The sequence below is a fragment of the Zeugodacus cucurbitae genome, chromosome 5 (genome assembly GCF_028554725.1).
Source record: "Zeugodacus cucurbitae isolate PBARC_wt_2022May chromosome 5, idZeuCucr1.2, whole genome shotgun sequence".
Lineage (NCBI taxonomy): Eukaryota > Metazoa > Arthropoda > Insecta > Diptera > Tephritidae > Zeugodacus > Zeugodacus cucurbitae.
The window spans coordinates 36,545,965-36,570,425 of record NC_071670.1 but is presented as its reverse complement, the minus strand read 5'-3'; the positions used below and the strand labels follow the sequence as shown (position 1 = coordinate 36,570,425).

The 24,461-nt window shown below is 37.6% G+C and overlaps 2 protein-coding genes across 2 annotated transcripts; one reads left to right on the top strand and one right to left on the bottom strand.

Moving 5' to 3' along the window:
- Window positions 1-565: 565 nt before the first annotated feature.
- Window positions 566-3,308, bottom strand: LOC105219158 (protein toll-like). Its single transcript, XM_054231120.1, has 2 exons — window positions 2,929-3,308; window positions 566-2,864 (listed from the first exon to the last, which is right to left on the bottom strand). Exon 2 carries the CDS (start codon window positions 2,753-2,755, stop codon window positions 710-712), a length of 2,046 nt encoding a protein of 681 aa, XP_054087095.1. The 5' UTR covers window positions 2,756-2,864; window positions 2,929-3,308; the 3' UTR covers window positions 566-709.
- LOC105219157 (protein toll-like) lies at window positions 1,304-19,749 on the top strand. The gene is made up of 2 exons (XM_054231118.1): window positions 1,304-1,425; window positions 16,779-19,749. The coding sequence occupies exon 2, from the start codon at window positions 16,874-16,876 to the stop codon at window positions 19,598-19,600; it is 2,727 nt and encodes a 908-aa protein (XP_054087093.1). The 5' UTR covers window positions 1,304-1,425; window positions 16,779-16,873; the 3' UTR covers window positions 19,601-19,749.
- Window positions 19,750-24,461: the final 4,712 nt, after the last annotated feature.

The window sequence follows — 24,461 nt, the reverse complement described above, 5'->3', positions numbered from 1 at the left end:
TGCAATTAAATGTAGTGTGAGTTGATATCATTCTGCTTAACATAGTTTAACCTCGACTTTGCAAAAGAACAAGGCTGGCTATGAAGAAGGTAATCAATATCGTCATCAAAGCCAAGTTTGAGCCAACTTTGAAAGCTGCACATTTGTTACATACTTCAAAATTCGATTACATCAATTCAAAGTTTAACAAATTTTGATGATTTACGCTTAATGCAGATCTACAATAATCTATATTAATCATTTTCAAATTTACCGGCTATAACGTTTTCGTCTTTATGCGTAAGATTTTTTTCTCGGTATTGAAAAATTTACTAATTTTATGCATACCTTAGCCACAAAAACCTGGACCCGGCCATCTGCTAGTACTAATTCTAATACTACGCCTTGAATGAAATGCATTCGCAACCACATCTACTTACCATATAACATAATTTTAAATCATAAAATGACTCAGATGAAATTAGAAGATGAGTAGCCTACAACGCAAGGCAAGAATTGACCTTCGTCAGCTTTCATCTGCATTTTCGTTCAAACAAGTTTAAATTACCTTCGGAGCAATAAGAAGTTAAAAATGAACAAACTTTTATTGAAAATATTGGCTATAAATTTAATATGTTTTTACATCATTTATAACGAGTTTATTATTCCTAACAGTCCTGTAAATATTATTCATCTCGTTCACGCAACGTATTCCGCTCCACATTGCCGATTACATAAACCTCCGAAGCTTCAATTTATATTTATAGTAAAGCGCAATTAGGCTAATAAACACAATAATTACCAGAGAAATGCCGAAAAGTAACCATGCCGAGTGCACTGATTCAGGCACACATACATCTTCGTGGCGCGCTTGCAGCAAGCTCGTATTCTCTAGATTAGCACAAGCCAAGAGCTCTACATCGGGTATGCGGTTACGATGCGTGCGCACGGCGTTCAGCAACTGCTTAGCGCCACAGTCGCAAAGCCATGGATTCTCAGAGAGATAAAGCTGCTGTAAAGTGGCACTCTCATTGAGAAAGTATTGTATAAAACTGTCGCTCAAGCGCGCTAAACTATTGTTGCGCACATCAAGCACTTCCAATTGCGGCGGCAAGTGAGCGCTTTGTAAATTCTCTAGTCGATTGTGTGCCGCATACAAGCGCGTTACATTGGCATAACCGAAGGTCACATTCGGGGGTAATTCGAAAAAGAGATTGTGCGAAATATCAAGTGTACTCTGTGTCAAAGAAACCTGCTCTGGGCGCGGTAACTCCGTAAGACTCTCTACAAGAGCGTTTGTGCAGTTAATGAGCAGGGTTTCTGAGTCATATTGGCAATTGCAAGCGGTGGGACAATTCCTTGGCATCCAGTCGCAAATATTGTTCTTGGCCTGCAGTGGATTGCCGTATATATTTATTTCACGCCTACACCAATCATGATTTTTTGGTAAGTACCTTAAGGCGTATATAAACCTAATTACATTTTTATCGCAATTGAGCTCATAGGGACACTTCAGTCCATCACTTTTCTCACTTAAATTCATTGTTTTGATTTTGTTATAACTTAAATTGATGAAAGTCATATTGTATGGCAAAGGAAAATACACTATATCCGACAGCTGCTCCAAATACTGTTGAAAATAAGGCGGCGTTGCACTAATTTTACTAATGTGCTGACGCGAGAGTAATGTATAATTTTCAAACTCACCAGCACCCGCAATGTGCGTAAAGTTATTGTAACTCAAATCGAGTCGATAGAGATAGCGCAGTGGCCGAACAGCAGCAATAATATTTGTAGGCACACTAAATTGGTTGCTGCTCAAATCAAGATGCCACAGAAACGGGGTCGAATTAAAGATGCCTGGTGGTAGCGCCTGCAACTGATTGAAGGAAAGATCAAGAATTATCAGTTTTACCTGTGCGCGCAGTAAACCACTTGGCAGCGCCGACAAATCATTCTTTGATAAAGTCAATTCATTTAACTCGGTGAGCGTGACAAAGAGTTCACTTGGTAATGTTTGCATGTAATTACATCCCAAATCTAATTTACGCAAATTCGATGTATCACGAAAGTGTTCCGCTGTCAAATTACGTAACACCGTTTTGTTATATATGCCCTTCCATTGATTAGCGTTCACTGAAATCACCTCCAGCCCGTAGAGCGTATGGAATATTTGCGATGGTAGTGTTATCTCATTAGGATCGCAATATATTTCTAACTGAAGTTCTTTCAATGCGCTTTGGTTGTTAAAAAATTGTGAGGGCAATAAGGCCAATGCGTTGCTTTTAACTATCAAACGAACCTGCAACCGTTGCAAGCCAATCGCCTTCTGTAATAAGCTCGCAGGCACAGTTAAAGCGCCGTCGAATTTGATAGTACCTGCGTAGTTAATATTTGCGCGCCTCAATATTTCCGGCAATATCGCACAATTCTCTAATTCAAATTCAACCTCATTATGCCAAAAGCGGTAAGCGACCTGCGCTTCTTCTATTTCCTGAACAGTTGTATTTGCCGCACAACTTATAAAGAGCTGTGTGGTATTGGTACGTAAAAAATGTTTCCGAATTGTTATAGTAACGCCATTCATGACACAATGAACCTTATTATCGGTGCATTTACAGCGCGCGTCGTTGCAAGCGGAAGTGTCCAGTTGCTGTGCGCTCACAGTTGGCGTTATTGTTGTTACAATTTGTGGTGAAGCGCTTGTTGTTGGCGTTAAATAAGACTGTGACAGCGTGTTGAGTATTATGAAGAGCGCACAATTTAACGCGTTCATTTTTAGTTCGAAAGTTTTACAGTATTTACACCGTTGTTTATTTATTATGTAACACTTCCTTTTACTTCTTATAACTACAAATAGGATCTCTGTATTAGGCTTTTGCGCGCTATTAAATTATAAAATGAAATACTTTACAGTTGTGATTTCAATTGGAAACTGAACATAATTACCCGATCAAAGCAGCAATTTAATTTCTTTAATGTGTTGCTGTTGCCACGAAGCCACATACTTATGTAGTTCCAAAAAATTGAGTTAGCTTTTTATACCACTTTCCTTTATCGATGACTATACTAAAAATAAGAAACACGAGCACATTTGCTAAGAGTTAGAAATGCCAAAGTGCTTATACACCATGTATATCGTGTTTTTGTGGTTATGCGTCGAGTAAATTTCCCATGAAATATTCCATATCTTGCACGAACGGAAATCATGTTCAAAAACAATACCAAGAACTGTTTCGATATAAATATTGCAACGAAGAACCATAACAATATGTTCATCGCCAGAATTAGGTCTGGTTATAGGCATACGTCTTAGTCATGATTCTAACAAATTATGTACATATGAACATAAATTATTAACTTATGTAAAAGCTTTTGTGCCGAACATTTTCTAAAACTCTCCTAACAATTTTCGTCATTCTAAAGGTCTTTATGTCGAATATAATATAAGTATCTTAATATAATTGCGTGAAAAATTGTACTTGAGTATAGATCTTTACCCAGTCTCAACGGTCTAGACTTTGATGCAACCCCCATGTCCCTTATATATTTATTTTCGCATATCTGATTGACTTTTCACTCATAAATAAAGAAAAAGTTGCTAATTTTCTGTCATAAGTTCAATATTCTAACCCATGCAATAAATCCAATATGGACTCAATACAAAAATTCGCAGGTTGTTTTAAGCGGCCCGAAAGTAGTTTTCGTCTATTTGAATTGGAAGGCAAATAAAAACCTTTGTGAATATTAAAAGATATTTGCGATTTTACATCCAATGACCCACATTCGCACAGCTTAACTGCGAATCACAAAGTAAAAAGATCAAATTTGAATGCAGTTTGTGAAACCTTGACACACCGCGGTTGCCATCTGCTATTTTTATTGACTCATATATACATATGTACATATATAACATCAGTATGTTTTAATCCCAGTCAAATAGAGCGAATAATTAAAATTAAATAATTTATAGAGTGCCATCCACAATTATGTGGTCCCTAGGAATTGACACTCAGCGTCTTTTGAACCAATGAACACACATTGAATTTATCGCATGCGATATAACCGAATAGGAAATGCTATTTTACAAATATTAATTACGAAAATGACGATAATCGATGTGGCTTAGAATTACTTTTGATGAATAAATGAGTCAGAATAAATTCGAATTAAACTCACACAAAAGTTTCAATATTTTCTTTTAATTAATTCGCAATTTATTTTGTCTGAATAAAATTTTATCAAGACAAAGTCTTGCAACTTCTTTTCCAGCATATTTAGTCCGTATCTCGTCAATAAACTACCGTATGTGGGCTTCGAAACGGATTTTTTATTGATGAAAGCTAGTCTGTAGGATTCTTCATGAAAGTGTCACTCCAAATGAGAGAAAAAACTAAAGAAATGTATCTCTTAATTTAGCTGTGGTAGTTGCAGAAATAATTGGATCGCATAAGGTTGGACAAATTGTCCATTAAGGGTTTCCTTTCTATACTATGTGTATTAAATTTTACCTCAATATTTAAAAAAATCACAAAAAAAACTCTCAATTTATGTACACTTTTAGTGAAGTATTTGTCATTTCCCTATCGGATGGTTTGAGGTTATGTAATTGCCTACTCATTTCGATGTACAGTTCACGTAAACATATGTATACTATTCCCTTAGCACGCCTGTTTCTGATAAAAAATTACACTTCTCTACTTCTTTTTGTTGCAATTGTTTTATTTTATTTATTTTTTTGAATTTATGTAATATATATAAGAAGCGTATTTTTTGTTTATTGCTTTGTTTGATAAATTTGTACATATGCTTTCGCACTTTGTTACACACGCACAATCATAAAAACATAATATTATGTTGAAAAAATTGCTGATTGCATTAAGTAGATTTTGAATTCCGATTAGTTGTGAAAAAAGCTCGTTTATTAGGCGACACTTTTTTAATTAGTGCAGCAGTGCGTTTTAGCGCTTGACTGATTAAATTAATGCTCTGATAGCTGTAAGCCAACCATATGAACTCACTTAGTTTGTTGATTAAAAGATTTGCATTAAAAATATTTAAAAAAAAATAAATAAAAATGGTAACTGAGGTTGGCGAAAATATATATACATATTTTATTTAATATTAGTATTATTAATAAAATATTTGCCACCTATTGAAAAAATACCTTCAGATGGTTTCGTTTAAATATCTCACACTGGGACTTTCAGTATCATACTATATGGAGAGGGTCAAAGTAATGTCCTTTTAAAACTTTACACGCTTGTACATCTTTTGCAAATTTTTTTCGGATGTGGCACCACAACATTAAAATATCTAACAACTAACAGCTCCGAGGACCAAATATAGACTCGGACCATTATCTGGTCGCAGCGAAGATACGCACCCGCCTCTGTGCAGCAAAGAATGCCCGTCAACAAACACAAGGAAGGTTCGACGTCGAAAAGCTGCAATCGCAACAGACAGCCACGAAATACTCTACTCGACTTGCACTCCTGCTCTCTGAGAGCACTCATCAGCATCTCGGTATAAGGGAACTGTGGAACGGCATCTCAAACTCACTGCGTACCGCTGCAGCCGAAACAATTGGTTTTCGGCAACGACAAAAAACAAGCTGGTACGATGAGGAGTGCCGTCTCGCAGCGGAGAGAAAACAGACTGCCTACCTCGCAACATTGCAAACGACCACAACACGTGCGGGATGGGATAGATACCGAGAGCTGAAGAGGGAAGCGAGACGCATTTGCAGACAAAAAAAGAAAGAGGCCGAAATGCGTGAGTACGAAGAGCTTGAGAAGCTGGCAGACAGAGGGAATGCTCGAAAATTTTATGAAAAAATGAAGCGACTTAACGAAGGTTTCAAGACCGGAGCATCCTCATGTAGAGACCAAGGTGGTAATCTGGTAACCGATGTCCAGGGCATACTGGGATTATGGAGGGAACACTTCTCCGACCTGCTGAATGGCAGTGAGAGTACAACACCAGGAGATGGCGAACCCGATCCCCCAATCGATGACGATGGAACAGATGTTCCATTACCCGACCATGAAGAAATTCGAATAGCAATTACCCGCTTGAAGAACAACAAAGCAGCGGGGGCCGATAGATTACCGGCAGAACTATTCAAATACGGCGGCGAAGAACTGATAAGGTGCATGCATCAGCTTCTTTGCAGAATATGGTCGGAAGAAAGCATGCCTGACGATTGGAATCTCAGTGTGCTCTGCCCAATCCATAAAAAGGGAGATCCCACAATCTGCGCCAATTACCGTGGGATCAGCCTTTTAAATATCGCATACAAGGTTCTATCGAGCGTACTGTGTGAAAGACTAAAGCCCACCGTCAACAAACTGATTGGACCTTATCAGTGTGGCTTTAGACCTGGAAAATCGACAACTGACCAGATATTCACCATGCGCCAAATCTTGGAGAAGACCCGTGAAAAGAGGATCGACACACACCACCTTTTTGTCGATTTTAAAGCTGCTTTCGACAGCACGAAAAGGAGCTGCCTTTATGCCGCGATGTCTGAATTTGGTATCCCCGCAAAGCTAATACGGCTGTGTAAGTTGACGTTGAGCAACACCAAAAGCTCCGTCATGGTTGGGAAGGACCTCTCCGAGCCGTTCGATACCAAACGAGGTTTCAGACAAGGTGACTCACTATCGTGCGACTTCTTTAACCTGATGCTGGAAAAAATTATAAGAGCTGCAGAGCTAAACCGAGAAGGTACAATCTTCTACAAGAGTGTACAGCTTCTGGCGTACGCCGATGATATTGATATCATCGGAAGCAACAACCGCGCCGTTTGTTCTGCTTTTTCCCGCATGGATAAGGAGGCGAAGCGAATGGGTCTGGAGGTGAATGAGGACAAGACGAAATATCTCCTGTCATCAAACAAACAGTCGGCGCATTCGCGTCTTGGCTCCCACGTCACTGTTGACAGTCATAACTTCGAGGTCGTGGATAATTTCGTATACCTGGGAACCAGCATCAACAACACGAACAATGTCAGCCTCGAAATCCAGCGCAGAATAACTCTTGCCAACAGGTGCTACTTTGGACTAAGTAAGCAATTGAACTGTAAAGTCCTCTCTCGACGAACCAAAATCAAGCTCTACAAGTCACTTATCATTCCCGTCCTGCTTTACGGTGCAGAAGCTTGGACGATGTCAACATCAGATGAGACGACACTAGGAGTTTTCGAGAGGAAAATTTTGCGCAAGATTTATGGTCCTCAGAACATTGGCAACGGCGAATACCGCAGACGATGGAACGATGAGCTGTACGAGTTATACGACGACATTGACATAGTTCAGCGAATAAAAAGACAGCGGCTACGCTGGCTAGGTCATGTTGTCCGAATGGACGAAAACACTCCAGCCCTGAAAGTGTTCGATGCAGTACCCGCCGGAGGAAGCCGAGGAAGGGGAAGGCCTCCACTCCGTTGGAGGGACCAGGTGGAGAGCGACCTGGTTACACTTGGGATCTCCAACTGGCGCCGAACTGCAAAGGAGAGAGACAGGTGGCGCACTATTGTCGATTCGGCTATAACCGGCTAAACGGTTGCAACGCCAATCACATACATACATACAACAGCAAAACCATATTGAGTTAAATTTTAACCTACCGAGTTCATTTTCAGTGAGAAGTGAGTTATTTATTGTCTTTCCGAATCAATCGGTTTTATAAATTGAGCAATGTCAGAACTCTGTAGTCCCTATGTTTGCGGAAGACATGTTCTTACTTGCAAGCCGCTGATTTTTAAATCACTTCGCCTTGTAGTATAATGTTTGTGGAAGATGTTGGTATGAGCCACTACCCCGAGTTCAGTGATGATCCCATTACTTAGATTTCACCGTAGTATGAATGACCTTCTGATAGCGCCTTTACAGTTTTATAAGAACCAAATCTGTATATAAATATAAACGCTGACATTCGCAAACGACGTCAAGTCTTGTTATAGTCACGTAAAAGTTGAGAAATTAACGTATTATTCATCTGCGAGTATTCCTTGGTGATACAAGAAAAGCACATTTTTGTCACACAACCAACGACAAAGTAAAATTCGCGTTCGGTTGTGGCGTACTTGTGAGCTGATGAGATACCTTGATTACAAAATTCATTATTCAGCATTCATCAGTCGACGAGCACTCTGCGCTGTGCCATCAAAAACGACTTGCCACATGTTCATAATAAATACATGACTTGGCGACATTACGCCACGCTGCGTTGACAGATTGGTGGACGACAAGACAGCAACATAATTTACAACATAAATTGTGGGTTTGAACTTTTCCAAAATGTTGCTGATTTTAATAATAGTGTTGCCAGTTCTGTCGCTCCGAGGTAGACCAACTTCAGCGACGAGAAGTGCTAAACTTTTCGCTCTGTCGTCTCAATCGGTCTATTCGTGTGGAGGGCGTGTTCGTCCTGGACCGAACTTTTTGTAGCGAATTCATTAGCTTAGCGTTTAATTCGACGCTAATAAGTCAAAATGCGTCATAGCGAAAACCACACACAGACTATATTATAAAGTTGTTCGACCGCAACTCAAACCGAATAGCACAAATGAGTTAGAACAGTTTTGCCCACTACAATTTACTCTAATCTACATATGTAAATATGTACATATGTATTCGCGTGGTATCTCAAACCGTAAAAGTTTCGCGATTTGCGTGAGTTGAAAGTTGACAATTGAAATATGTGCCTTAGTAAGTTGGGCTATATGTGCGAATCGGAGAGCAAAGCTGCTTCCAAAATATCCCTTAAGTCATGCTCCGACATCAACACCTAACTAAAACTATTAGTATTCATCTCTCTCTCTCTCTCATTGATATATGTAAGTTGTAGTTGCAGAAGGTAGAAACATATAGAAATGGCCGACAAGCGGTAACTGTAAATTTAACAAGTAAAGAAAGGTTAACTTCGGGTGAAACCGAATATTTTCTACTCTCGTAATTTATTGATGTAATTTTATTCAGATAACACAATTCGACCCATATATTCGGCATAAGGTTCAATAGAATAACGAAAATCATCATAAATAGTAAATGGGAACTGAGGTCTGAACCAATGTCACTCGTTTTCATCACCAAGATACAATATATCGAAGACTATACGCTCACTTAATTGTATATTACCTATAATTAAGTGTATGCGATCTGGGGGAAGTTATGACCCGATGTTCGATATCAGGGGCCTTGAAAAGTCATGGTCTGATTTTGACAATTTTTTCACAAGTGATGTCACAGCTCAAATACAGTATCTGTGCAAAGTTTTATTCCGCAATCTTCAATGGTTCCTAATTCAAAATCGAGGTTTATGGGAAGTAGGCATGGTTGTTAACCGATTTCACCCATATTCCACCCGTGTCATCAGGGTGTCAAGAGTGTTATATACCGAGTAGTTCTTAAGATATGGTTTTTGACCCATAAGTGGGCGATGCCACGCCTATTTTCCATTTTGTAAAAAACTCACTTTAACTCACTTTTAGTAATTTTCAACATAACCTTTGTATGGGAGGTGGAGGCGTAGTTATTATCCGATTTCTTTCATTTTTGGACTGTATAAAGAAATGGCTAAAAGAAACGACTGCAGAAATTTGGATTTATGTAGCCTAATTGGTTTGCAAGATATATACAAAAAAACCTATTTGGGGGCGGGGTCACGCCCACTTTTCCCAAAAAATTACATCCAAATATGCCCCTTCCTAATGCGATCCTATGATCCATATTTTATTTTCATAACTTTATTTATGACACTCTGTAGGTGTTCGGTTATCGTCATTTTGTGGGCGTGGTAGTGGTCCGATTCCGCCCATCTTTGAACTTAACCTTCTTATGGTGACGTGTTCCAAGTTTCATTAAGATATCCTAATTTTTACTCAAGGTATCGCTTGCACGGACAGACGGACGGACAGACAATCGGATTTCAACTCCACTCGTCATCCTGATCATTTATATATATATAACCCCATATCTAACTATTTTATTTCTTGGTGACACAAACAACCGTTAAGTGAACAAAACTATGATTCTCTGTGCAACATGTTGCGAGAGTATAAAAATATATTTCGAAGGCAACAGCATAACAAATGTGAGAAACACAGCATTTATGTATGTATATCGATGAGGTGAGGAATTCTCGATTATGAAAAGTGCTAGTTGTGACTATTGAGCCCTCTGTCAAGAGAATGATAAAGTGTCACTGTAAAACTTTGACTTCATGGGTAGAATTTTCCTTTGAGATGGAATGAGAAGAGGTATATCCTCATTATTGCTTCGTTCATATAGACTCTTCATACATACATAGCACTGAGTATTTTTGAAAACCAGCAGTGACAACATAGCTGGCTTTGTTAAAAAAATATTGTATACATCAGGGAATTGAAAAACTTTCCCGATTACTACATTTGAAATAAATATGAGAAATGAGAAACTTTGTTGCCCACCTCACTCATGCACTGCGTTGCATTATCTCGGTTTGCCACAAAGGTAATCACTCAGCAGAAATAAACTCGCCGCCTGGTATTCGTATGCATCTCTGGAGGGTGTTCATTAGAACTTTTGAATAATTTAACCAGTTATAACAAAGGAGAAATAAGAGGAATATAGTTATTAAGGGGTGTCAGGGGCTGTGGTATGCGAGATTGAAATTTTGAAATTGAATGTTAACGAGAGTAAAATTGAGGATTAGGAATTCGTAAACTATAAATGAAGAGGTTCGTGTTTCCAATATTTTTTCGAAATCTTCGTCTTTGTTCGAAAAGTAGAGTCGTAAATATAAATTACTAATATTTTCGGTAGTGGAAGGTAGCTAAAAAACATTTTGATTGAGAATTACGTCTGTGTATAGATTTTTTGAGAGATTTCAGTTTCGGATTCAACTGTATATTTTTCTTCTACAAAATTGCAAAGTTCTTGAGACCATCAAATGGATGAAATGGTTATTTAAAGCGGAAAGGAAGCTCCACTAATTCAAACTGGAGTGTCTACAAGTTTGCGACGCCTGGAATAGATATAAGTGAATCGGAAAGTCGCAATTAAGACTCTAAGCTGATTCACGGCCAAAAAGGTATCCCTCCTGTCTTTAAAGCTCCATTGATCAGTAGCTTGTAACGATAGCCTTTTAGAATACACAACTTCGAATGCCATATAAGCTATAGCTTTTAAGAGGTACGGTCCATCCCATTCCATTTAAGTATCCCAATATTTTATATTTAACTTACTCCAAACCCACAACATAATCTAGTTACTCTGTGTTAAACAAGAGATTTTTTCTCGGTTTCAATTATATCTGACTTGTTGAATAGTTGCCAGAGCTTACGTTTTTAACGGTAACTTCGTGTGGCAGCTACAATTCTGACCTGCAATTATAATTAGGACTAACGTGCCGCATCTAGTCAACTATGCAGCCGACCGGGTCAGTAGTCAACCAACCAGTGGTAGCGGTCGAGCTAATATTTGCCTGGAGCAACCGTTGAACTATAATATGAATAAGTATATGCGAAAGTTGATGCAGTGAGGTTCGCCAACACAAACCTCAGTCTATATTGTACATACATATAAACACACATACACACAAATGTATTATTTGCACCTGCGACACCATAAGTGCAAATTTGGTTCACATGTGAGCCTGTGCAAGTGGCATATTTCCATCTGAATATGTTGCAAATATCTCACCGTTGCATACATACTTAATGATGCCACTGATGTCGCCATTGCAACACTTGTCGTGGCCATTATTGCTATTCTCCATTCAAGTAATGAGTTATACATACATATGTCGAGATGATAATATAGGAGCGGCCGTGCCCTCCTGTCCTGTTGACAAGTCCATTAATTATTCCCATATAATTTGGTTAGTTTTTCATTAATGCAACTTGCTTTAATAACATAGGCGTAAGCGTAACGGTTCTACCGCTGAACGCAAGGCAAGCGTGTTAATATGATACTTGGTAGCACCCCTGGAATAAGTCATTTTATTGAGACAATGATGTCCCAGTAATCTAGACTGGTTTTTTGAGTATTGAAAGGTGACTAGTGAAAGGTCTATATTCGAGAACACATTGTTCACGCAATTATATTAAGATAACTTATAATTTGACCCATATATTCAGTATTGGGATCTCTAGAATGACGAAAATCCATAGCATAGTTTTAGAAAATTTCTACACTAACATTTATTGAAAATTAATGAATATAGTAATTCGTTGAACTCATGTCAAAGAGGTATTCTTATAACCGGATCTAATTCTCGCAACGAACATGTTATGGTGGGTCTTGTATTCTATACTTTTTTTCGTTTTATAATCAGTATTTACATTGAAAAAGTTTTTGGTATAGTTTTATAACATTACTTCCCTTCATGTAAGATATGAATATTGATTTACAGTAGTTTTCCGAAATAACGAACAAATTAATTGTCAGGCCTGTTCGTTACATCGATTTTTCGTTAATTCGAGTACTCATTTATAAGTATGTTCAATAAAAATGAGTTAAATATCCGTAAATTGCAGTTTAATAAATTGTTTTATTAATTATTTGTTAAAAAATGAAAAACCATAACAAAACAATTCAAATCCAATAAATTCTTCCAAAATGGACCAATTCTGAAACTTACACTTCTATTTGGTGCTGATCAATAATTTTAAGCTTTTTTATAAAATTCAAAATTTTTTTTCAATTTGCACATTTCTTTTGAATTTTTTCAAGTTATATTTTTAATTCTGATTCGATGTTATTTGATTTTTTCTCTTTCTTCATATGTCTTCTTCATGTTGTTCGTTAAACCGAGTACTTACAAATCCCCGATGTTCGTTATTTAACGTACTCAAGGTAAGAAATTTACTTGTTCGTTATAAGCGGTTTTCGTTAAAACGAATATTCGTTATTTCGGAAAACCTCTGTATTTTGAATTGTATGAAAAACTTTTTCATACCAAGATTTACACTGCATGCATAATTCTTTGGTACTACTATATATATGTATATTGAGTCCTAACCGCAAAAATAAAAAAATGCGAACGATAAACTAACGAAAGAGATGATGTATAAGCACTTTCGTAGTTCTACCTTTAGAAAATGTAGCCATGTAGCCGTATACACTATTTGTGACACCGCAAAATAGTCAACGATAATGAAGAGTGGTTACAACGAAAAAATGGAGACCTTACCGCAAACACTAAAAAAGTGTTAGCGATAAATAGTGTTATGCTGGTTACAACAAGTCGACGTACAGGGTGTTGTAGTGTCTAACGCAATTTCATAGTTTTAGATGGATGTTAATTTGCTGTGAAGCCACTTTAATAAAGTGGAAGACAAGTGATCCGTTGCACTACCTTCCCTCATTCTTTTATAAGACCCCAATTGCCGAAGTCGTTTTGAAGAAAACGAGGTGGCATCCCTTTGGTACTTCCTTTTGGATGGTGCAGATTTCGGTTCAACGATGTGTGACCTTATACCTTCATTACTTTCATTATATTTATTAGTGGGAGAGAGCACCATTCAGGAGTTCTTAACTATGAATCTATTGATATATCTGGACATATTTCTTAAGAGTATATTATACAATATGATTTTTTTCTTTTTAAATCCCGAACAATTATGGATTGGATTAAGGAGTGAGGGTTAATAATCATTAATCATGTGTGGTTTCATAGCAGCACCAAAACTTATATAAATTATATGTGCGTGCAGCTTATATCGAATAATTATGTTCAGTTCCAAATTGGATTCATAACTGAAAAGTATTACTTCAGAATTTATAATTTCAAAGGCTGAGTCCTTAGATCAACATGTAGTAAGAATGAGTAAAAGGATGTGTTACTTAATAAATAAATATCATTGCAATAACACTAAAACTTTCGGTGAAAAATGAACACGTTAAATTGCCACACGCCCCGTTGTCTCGCCTGCTTTCCAAACACCTTGCGCTCTTCATAATATTCAACATGCTGTCACAGTCTTATCTAACGCCAACAACAAGCGCATCACCACAAATTGCAACAACAATAACGCCAACCGTGAGCGGACCACAAATGGACAATCCCGCTTGCAACGACACACGTTTGGAATGCACCGGTCATAGACTTTATTGTGTCATGAATGGTGTTTCTATACATATCTACAGCTACGCGGCAGTGAGAAATTGCTCGACGGTCGCTATAAGGTGTGAGGAGAATACAACCGTTCAGGAAGTAGAGGAAGCGCAGGTCGCTTACCGCTTTTGGCATAATGAGGTTGAATTTGAATTAGAGAATTGTGCGATATTGCCGGAAATATTGAGGCGCGCAAATATTAACTACAAAGGTACTATCAAATTCGACGGCGCTTTACCTGTGCCTGTGAGCTTATTACAGAAGGCGATTGGCTTGCAACAGTTGCAGGTTCGTTTGATAGTTAAAAGCAACGCATTGGCCTTATTGCCCTCACAATTTTTTCACAACCAAAGCGCATTGAAAGAGCTCCAGTTATTCTTGTATTGTGAGCCTTATGAGGTCGTTTTCTGTTCGTTTTCAGGCGCTGCGGTTTATTTGACATATCGGTTTTTAGAATTATATATTTAATTTTATCGTGAACATTTTTTGGTGATTTTGGTATTGTAGAATAATTTTTGTAATTCATGTTATTGAATTTTCTCAAATGAATTGGATGATTCGATCTTAGATTGTGATTTTGAATCTCTAAGCATAACGCGTTAGTTTCTGGTAGTATTTGGTGTCTTTGAATGTTCCTGGTGAAAACGTCGAATGCCCTATTTCTATAGCAATCTATCAGGGGGGATATAGCTTTTTCTGAATGCACTTGGGCCTTAATTTTATTGATAATAAGCAAGATCTGATCATTTATTTTTTTTTTGTTTGCTTAAATTCGTTTATTAATACTATTACAGAAATCTAAGGTCACGCTTGTCTCCATGGTGTAAAGAGAGTCTTAATTTTCTCTCAGTCATCACTTGAAATATTATAACATCTTAAAACGGTATAAGCCGGTCCCCCGATTCTGTTTCTAATGTGCTGCATTTGCTCCTTTGACTATCTCGTAGTTCTTTAAAGTATATTGCACTTTGTGGATATATGAAATGTATTATAAGGAATTTCCGTCGAAAACCTGTAAATCCTTTACGCCATTTGACAGTCTTATCATTCCCTTTAGATCTGTTTCTGTCGTCGGTGCCTATACGTGTGGCTTGCGGTTATTGATTTGAACGGAGCTGGCTTACTAATTCACCTTTTCTGGTGCTAATAACCCTTATTTGACCAATTTGAAATTTAAGGGCGACTTTCAATTGAGTAATTGCTACTTGGATAGTTTTCATTATACAAATTATTTTACACAATTTTTTTTGGCTTAAAGTTAATTGATAAGTTCAAAATATTAGAGTCCTAACCGCAAAACACACAAATATGTGAGCGATAAGCTAAACATGCTGATTTTTTTGGTTTAATGTAACGAGCCCTTACCGCAAAAACACCAAATATTATAGCGATAAAACGAGCTGGTTAAAGCAATTTTATAGTTGTTGTTGAAAGTAGCATTTATATAAAAACTGATATTTTTGCAAAGAAAAGCCTTAAATAAGTTTAAGTTAAACAAGTAAGGAAAGGCTAAGTTCGGGTGCAACCGAACATTTTATACTCTCGCAATTTATTGATGTAATTTTATAAAGATAACACAATTCGACCCATATATTCGGCATAAAGTTCAAGAGAATAACGAAAATCATCATAAATAGTATATGGGGACTGAGGTAATTTCTAAACCGATTTCACCACCAAAATACAATATATCGAAGGCTATATGCTCACTTAATTTTATATTACTTATAATTAGGTATATGGGATCTGAGGGAAGTTATGACCCGATTTTAACCATTTTTGGTACATAGACAAGTAAAAGAAGTATAAGAAAAAAATTCAGAGGGAATGAATTACATTAAAATATCTGAGAGATTTACCTATATTTTCGGTGAAAAATTACCCTTAGGCACTGAGTTCTTCATGTTCGATATCAGGGGCCTTGAAAAGTCATGGTCCGATTTTGACAATTTTTCCACAAGTGATGTCACAGCTCAAATACAGTATTTGTGTAAAGTTTTATTCCACTATCTTCATTTGTTCCTAATGTATATATCTATTGTTAAGTGAACGAATCAGGAGGATTCAAAATTTAGTTATATGGAATGTAGGTAGGAGAAATCGGTCGGGTAGTTCTTGAGATATGGTTTTCGACCCATAAGAGGGCGACGCCACGCCCACTTTCCATTTTGTAAAAAAAATCTCAGTGCAGCTTCCTTCTGCCATTTCTTATGTAAAATTTGGTGTTTCTGACGTTTCTCTTTAGTGAGTTAACCCACCTTTGTACGGGAGGTGGGCGTGGTTATTATCCGATTTCTTTCATTTTTGGACTGTATAAGGAAACGGCTAAAAGAAACGACAGCACAAAGTTGGGTTTATATAGCTAACTCTTTTATTTCTTGGTGACACAAACAACCGTTATGTGAACAAAACTATAATACTATCCTTAGCAACTTTGTTGCGAGAGTATAAAAAAGGTGTTCTCTCATTTTAGTAGTGCCTTCTGAAAAATGCAAGTTTTTCTTTAATAATATTGTCTTGCCCGATAAAAGGTTGAGGCACACACTGTGTGAAACACCCAGTAAGATTTACTGAATTAATCATCTGTGGTTTCATAGCAGCACCAAAAGTTATATAAATTTTATGTGCGCACAGCTTTTCGCGAATAATTATGTTCAGTTCCCAATTGAAATCATAACCGTAAAGTATTCTTTCAGATTTTATAATTTAAAAGGCTGAGTGTAGTAAGAAGGAGTAAAAGGAAGTGTTACTTAATAAACGGTACAAGAGCAGGAAAACATTCGGTGTTAAAATGAACGCGTTAAATTGTCATACACACAGTTGTCTGGCGTGCTCTCTCAAACTACTTGGGTTCTTCATAATATTCAACACGCTGACACTGTCATATCTAACGACAAAAACAATCGCATCACCACAAATTGCAACTACTTTAACGCCGGCTGTGAATCCACAACATCTGGACAATTCCGCTTGCAACGACGCGCGATGTAAATGCAATAAAAGTCACAATCTTGAATGTATTATGAAAGGAGTTTTTATATTTATTGACATCGACGTGCCAGAAGAAAATATCACATCGATCTCTACAAGCTGTGCGGTGAATACAACTGTTCAGGAAATAGAGGAAATGCAGATCCCTTTCCGCTTTATGCATAATGAGGTGGAATTTTCTGTGCACAATTGTGCTGTATTGCCGGAAATATTGAGGCGCGCAAATATAAACTACGGAGGTTTTATCAAATTCGACGGCGCTTCACCTGTGCCAGCGCACTTTTTACACAACGCGGTTGGTTTGCAGCGGTTATGCTTTTATTTGGAAGGTAATAACACCGCTGAGGACATATTGCCCGCACAATTTTTTCACAACCAAAGCTCATTGAAAGACCTTGAGTTAGAACTGTATTGTGAGCCTTATGAGATAACACTACCATCGCAAATATTCCATACGCTCTACGGGCTGGAGGTGCTTTTTGTAAGCGTTAATAACGATGACAATCCAAAAAATAAAACGGTGTTGCATAATTTGACAGCGGAACATTTTCGTGATACATCGAAATTGCGTAAATTAGACTTGAGAGGTAATTACATGCAAACATTGCCAAGTGAACTCTTTGCAACGCTAACTAAATTAAACGAATTGACTTTATCAAGAAATGATTTGGCGGCGCTGCCAAGTGGTTTACTGCGCGCGCAAGGGAAACTGATAGTTCTTAATCTTTCTTATAATCTGTTGCAGGCACTACCACCTGACATCTTTGATACGACCCCGCTTTTGTGGAAGCTTGATTTGAGTTATAATCAATTTAGTGTGCCTACAAATATTATTGCTGCTGTCCAACCATTGCGATATCTCTACAGACTATTTTTGAGTGACAATTACTTTACGCACATTACGGGGGTTGGCGAGTTTGAAAATTATACATTACTCTCGCGTCAGCAAATTAGAGAAATTAGTGCTGCGCCGGCTTATTTTCAACGCTATTTGGAGCCGCTGTCGAGTGAATGGGAACCGTATAATATGACTTTAGTCGATCTAAGTTATAATCGCATTGAAGCATTTCATTTAAGTGAGATCAGTGCTGCTGACGTAAAATGTCCATATGAGCTCAATTTCAGCAATAATCAAATAAAGCATATATACGCATTAAATCATTTACCGCAAAATGTTGGGATGTGTACGCGCAAAATATTATTAGAGGACAATCCACTGCAGTGCGACTGCACCATATCTAGGATCTACACCACAGCTTATGTGGAGTGTGTTGGGCGTGAAGGCAGCGAGAATACATATTTGTATGAGAATCCCGCTATTTGTGCCTGGACTCCAAGCATTTGTCCCACCGCTTGCAATTGTCATTATGACTCGCAAACGCTGCACATCAACTGTACACTCGCGCGTTTGGAGAGTCTTACCGAGTTGCCGCGACCAGAGCAGGTTTCTTTGACACAGAGTTCGCTTGATATTTCGCACAATCTCTTTTTCGAATTACCTCCGAATGTGACCTTCGGTTATGCCAATGTAACGCGCTTGTATGCGGCACATAATCGCCTAAAGAATATACAAAGCGCGCACTTGCCGCCGCATTTGGAAGCGCTTGATGTGCGCAACAATAGTTTAGAGCGCTTGAGCGACAGTTTTATACAATACTTTCTCAATGAGAGCGTCACTTTGCAGCAACTATATCTCTCTGAGAATCCATGGCATTGCGACTGTGGCGCTGAGCAGACGCTGAACGCCGTGCGTACGCATCGTAAGCGCATATCCGATGTGGCGCTCTTGGCTTGTGCTAATCTAGAGAATATCAGCTTGCTGCAAGCGCGCTACGAAGATGTATGTGTGTCTGAATCAATGCGCTTGGCGTGGCTACTTTTCAGCATATCACTGGTAATCATTGTGTTCATTAGCCTATTGGCGCTTTATTATAAATATAATTTGGAGATCCATGTGTGGCTGTATGCGCACGGTATATTTCTCTGTTGTACAAGCGAACATGAGTTGGACAAGGACAAAACATTCGATGCATTCATATCGTATGCCCATCAGGACGCACGTTTTGTTAATGACATTCTATTGCCTGGTCTCGAGCAGGGTGAGCCACAATTTAGTGTCTGCACGCATGAGCGCAATTGGTTGGCGGGCGCTTACATACCCGAACAAATAATTGAGTCAGTCGCTCAATCGCGTCGTACGATTATTGTTCTCTCACAAGACTTCATCGAATCGGATTGGGCGCGCATGGAATTCCGCACCGCTCATCAGTGTTCCTTGAATGAACGACGCTCGCGCATAATTATAATAAGGTATGGTGAGCTTACTGACTTGTCGAAGCTCGATAAGGAATTACGCGCCTATTTAACTATGAACACCTACTTGGAGTGGGTAGAACATCCATGGTTTTGGAGTAAGTTGCGTTATGCAATGCCACATCGCAAGGGAGAGGTGCGCAATGCCGGTATGCTTGAGTTGAATGAACGTCGGAGAGTGTATGTAATTGGCGATGTAGAGCGGAATACGTAGCGCGAACGAGATGAATAGTAAATGCAGTAATCTTGGGGATAATAATCTAATATTAAAAAAATATCCAAAAGCATCATATCTATTTAATATTTTAAGATTCAATGTATAAAAATATTTTCAATAAATTTTTGAATATTTTTAACTTCTTATTTCTTCGAGGTTATTTTTTTATTTATTTTTTTTTTCAATATTTCTTTATTTATTGAATCTGCTCTTTGAAGCCTAACAATAAGTTATAATAAAATCTTTATTCTAATTAAAGCAGGACAAGCTCAACCAAGTGATTGAGTTATTTTGGTGAAACGTTGCTCTTCAGTGTGCTGGCATATATCTTCTTTTTAGACGTGATTAATTACAAGAATGTACTAGAGCATTAGCCAATGGGTTTGGGTGATCTCGGAGTTTGGATAAATATTTATTTCTGCTGTTCTCTACTTCTTTCTTTACCATGAGGATACCAAGATCTTTATGGATATTTTTATTACGCATGTACCATGGTAAGCACGTGATTGTTATAAGTATTTTTGATTGGAATCTCTGAATTATATCGATATTGGTACCACAGTTGAATGCCGTGCATCCAAATCGGCTTTATGACCGCGTTGTATAATAGAACTTTGTTGTCTAGGCTAAGTTTTGAATTTTTGTTTAGAAGCCAATTTAAATTTGCAGCTCTTTTCTCCATGCAGGTTATTTTGCTCGATATGTGTTTTCTCTACGTGAGCCTTCTATCCAAGTGAATACCAAGATATGTTACTTCAGTCACTTGGGGTACTAATCATCAATTCATTTTAACTGCCGGGCACGTTTTTGGCCTTAGGGAAAATGTAACATGCTTGCACTTTTGTTCATTTACATTTATACGCCAGTTGGCTAGCCATTCTTCGACAAAAATCAAATGCTCTTCTAATACTCTTAATGCTATAATTGGGCATTTGTTTCGGCTCGCTAAAGCTGTGTCATCCGCAAAAGTTGATGTCAAAACATTACTAGCTGTTCGAAGGTCTGCTGTATATGTTATGTATAGAGTTGACCCTAAAACACTGCCCTGCGGTACACCAGCTCTTATTGGTCGTTCTTCAAATAGGAAGTCGAGGTTCATTTAAATTTGTTTGCATCGCTGAACAAAAATGCAGTATTTTAATATGTTCACTGGTGTTTGAGTTTTTTAATGAAAAGTGAACATTCAGATGGAATTCAAAATTGTGTTATACGGGAAACAGGATAACAGGATTGTGATCATTTTTAAACGTAATATCAGAATATCCAGGAAATATAATTGTACCAAATTCAGCTGGAATTGATCGATTGGTTCCTGCGATATGATCTTTGACACAGAAATATATTAAGTAGGTATATTATCACTTAGTTATACCAATTTGAGTGCAGCCTTTGAGTAAGTTTGGTAGATATAACTTTAGTAGGAGATATATATCAGCATCTGTTACTGTTAGTGTGGCTGAAAGATGACATCTGGCTATATAAATGAGTAAGGATGGAAAAATGTAAACCCTTCAGAAGACAAAAGGAAACCATTGAAGTATACTTCTCAGCATATCATATAGCAATGGCCCTTAGTCTCCAGTAAATCGAGGGTGCTAAAAGTCCCCTGATCACTAGAGCATGAAACATAAGAAGCTTATACGAGTCGAATACACAACAACATAGAAAGAAGAACGAGTGAACAACACAAGCCTAATAAAGTGAAGTTAACAAAAACCCGAAAACACATAGTTTAAAGAAAAATATCAAATCCACAAAACTCAAACCCGCACGAATTAAAGTGTAAATAAAGAAGTGTAAAAAGAAGAGCACCCACAATAAAACACAGATAACGTCAATCAACAAGGAGGAACAAAGTAAAACACTACACAACACAAGGAATTATCCCACAGGTCATATACATAGTTTCGATACACTAACTATAACTAATTAAAGACCAAACAATTAACAAATATTGTCAACCCACACACCTATATGCATATATACCCATTTATGTAAATTTACTTTGTATAAACTCAATATATGGAATTTATAACGTTTACACTATAACCCAAAATAACACTTTCGGAATAACACAAACGGAATCGGCCTCATCGATGACATAACCCGACACAGACATTGATTTACTTGATATACAGTATGTATCGGACAAAACTAAAGCACCCTCCAAGTGCATTATTTAAAATTACCAGGGACCGTAATCATTATAAGTTTTATTATAAAAATCACAATATAATGATTATATACATATTGATTTTTATGATTTTCTTCACCGTTAATGATTAATTTTGAGTAATTTGTAAAAAATCATAAAATATAAAAATCTTCATTGGTTCCTTATGTCTACATATAAAGTGAAGGAATCAGATGGAATTCAAAATTGAGTTATAAGGTAAGTAGTGGTGGTTGTGAACCGATTTTGTCCATTTTTTGTCCGTGTTATCAGGGTGTCAAGAAAATATTATATACCGAATGTGATATGGTTTTTGACCCATAAGTGGGCAACGCCACGCCCATTTTCCATTTTGTAAGAAAATCTGAGTGCTGCTTCTTTCTGCTATTATTTCTGTGAAATTTTGTGTTTCTGACGTTTTTCCTTAGTGAGTTAACCCACTTCTAGTAATTTTCAACCTAACCTTTGTATAGGAGGAGGGCGTGGTTATTATCCGATTTCAACTATTTTCATGGTGTGTGGTGGGGTACGTTATTTATAAATAACCGATTTGTGGGCGGGGCCATGCCCACTTCCGCAAAAAAATTACACCCAAATATGCCCCTTCCTGGTGCGACCCTTTATTCCAAATTTTACTTTTATAACTTCATTTATGGCTTAGTTATGACACTTTATGTGTTTTTGGGCGTGCCATTTTGTGGGCCTAATTTGCCCATTTTCGAAAGCAACCCTCTCACGGTCCCAAGGAATATTTGTACCAAGTTTCGTCAAGAAATCTTAATTTTTACCTAAGTTAAAGCTTGCACACACGGACAGACGGACGGACGGACGGACGGACAGACATCCGGATTTCAAATCTACTCGTCACCCTGAACACTTTGGTATATATGACTCTATATCTAACTATTTTTGTTTTAGGTGTTACAAATAACCGTTATGTGAACAAAACTACAATACTCTCTTAGCAACTTTTGTTGCAAGAGTATAAAAATCATGGTGGAAATGGATAAATCGTCCAAAAAGGATTACAATGGCGTTATCCTTTTGTTTGTGTGACGATTCTAAGTGATTTTTACTTAAAAAAAAACGAAAATCATTATTTACGGTCCCTAAAAATTACTGTTTTACTTAAAACAAAGTTTTCAGAAATAAAAAGGGTTTTTGTCATATATTATTAAGTAATATGTTCAAAATTCGTGTTAAAAATTTATCAATATATCCCCACCAATAACAAAATATCGACAAACATCAACAAACTGGTAATATGAGAAACCTATCTCCTGTAGGAAAATGGCGAAAAACTTCTTGGTAGTATATTTTTTTGGCTAAAAAACGCATTTCAAATAATCCAATAATTCCTATTAAACAAATAATAACAAATTTAAGTATGCCCCTTGACAATTGGCAGACGATCCATTGCAGTACAGTTGGTCACTATACGTCCGGCCAAATAGGCAATCATTTCATAAACAATTTAAAATTAAAAAAAAAATTAATTTTAATTTACTTAAATTAATTGGACGGACTAGAAATGGAAAATTATTTTATCAATGAGCAGTTTAAAAAGTTTTTTCAATCAATAATATTATAGCAACTACAAAATACGGTGGTGGTAATATGCTGGTCAAGAATTTATTTCTGGGTCAATACACAAAATAATAGGAATAATGGACTCTTAGGAGGATGGGGTCATATGTTACCGCAAGTGAGGAAAAGCCGCCATTAAATTGGAAGTGTCCATGAACGATTCATTTTCATATAACTCAAGCAGCTCACGACTTCCGGGAATTGGGAAGGTGTCTCTGCTGAGTTGGCTGATGACATCTACTACAGTCGCCGAGTCCTGACAGTCACTCTGGGGGGATGAACGTCTAGCCACAATCGGCATCAAATCGGAGTTCTTCAACACATCGCTGATTTGCGCCCACACCCCAACAGAAGAGAAGGACGATGTGACCAACGATAACTTCTATGAGCGCATAGATCGCACACTTGAGCGCTGCCTCCGCCACGATGTCAAAATCGTTCTTGACGATTTTAACGCTATGGTGGGTAAAGATTTTCTACTCGACTTGCACTCCTCCTCTCTGAGAGCATTTATCAGCATCTCGATATAAGGGAGCTGTGCGGCATCACAAACTTATTGCGATGAGAATTGTCGTTTCGCAGTGGAGAGAAAGCAGACTGCCTCACAACGTTGCGATCGACCGCAATCTTGAATAAGACCCGTGAAAAGAGGATCGACACTTACTAATCGAAAAGGAGCTGCCTTTATGCCGCGATGTCAGAATTTGGTATCCCCGCAAAGCTAATACAACTGTGTAAGTTGACGTAGTTGTCTGGTAGTGAATGAGGACAAGACAAAATATCTTCTATCATCAAACAAACATTTAGCGCACTCGTAACTGTTGACAGTCAGTCATAACTTTGAAGTCGTAGATAAATCCGCTACTTGCTTTAACAACACAAAAAATGTCAGTCTCGAAATCCAACATAGAATCATTCTTGCCAACAGGTGTTTGCCAACAAGTGCAGCTTTGAAAGTGTTCGATGAACTCCTGGAGAGCTTGGTATCACCAAATGGCGCGCTGTTGTTAACTAGGCTATGATCGTGTAAGCGGTGTCTACGCCAGTAAAGACAACTAACTCGTTTAGTTGTAGAAATTAAAAACAATCGTGCGAGAA

Coding starts and splice junctions, on each gene's coding strand:
- LOC105219158 (XM_054231120.1), bottom strand. CDS start 2,755: ATGAACGCGTTAAATTGTGCGCTCTTCATAATACTCAACACGCTGTCA.
- LOC105219157 (XM_054231118.1), top strand. CDS start 16,874: ATGAACGCGTTAAATTGTCATACACACAGTTGTCTGGCGTGCTCTCTC.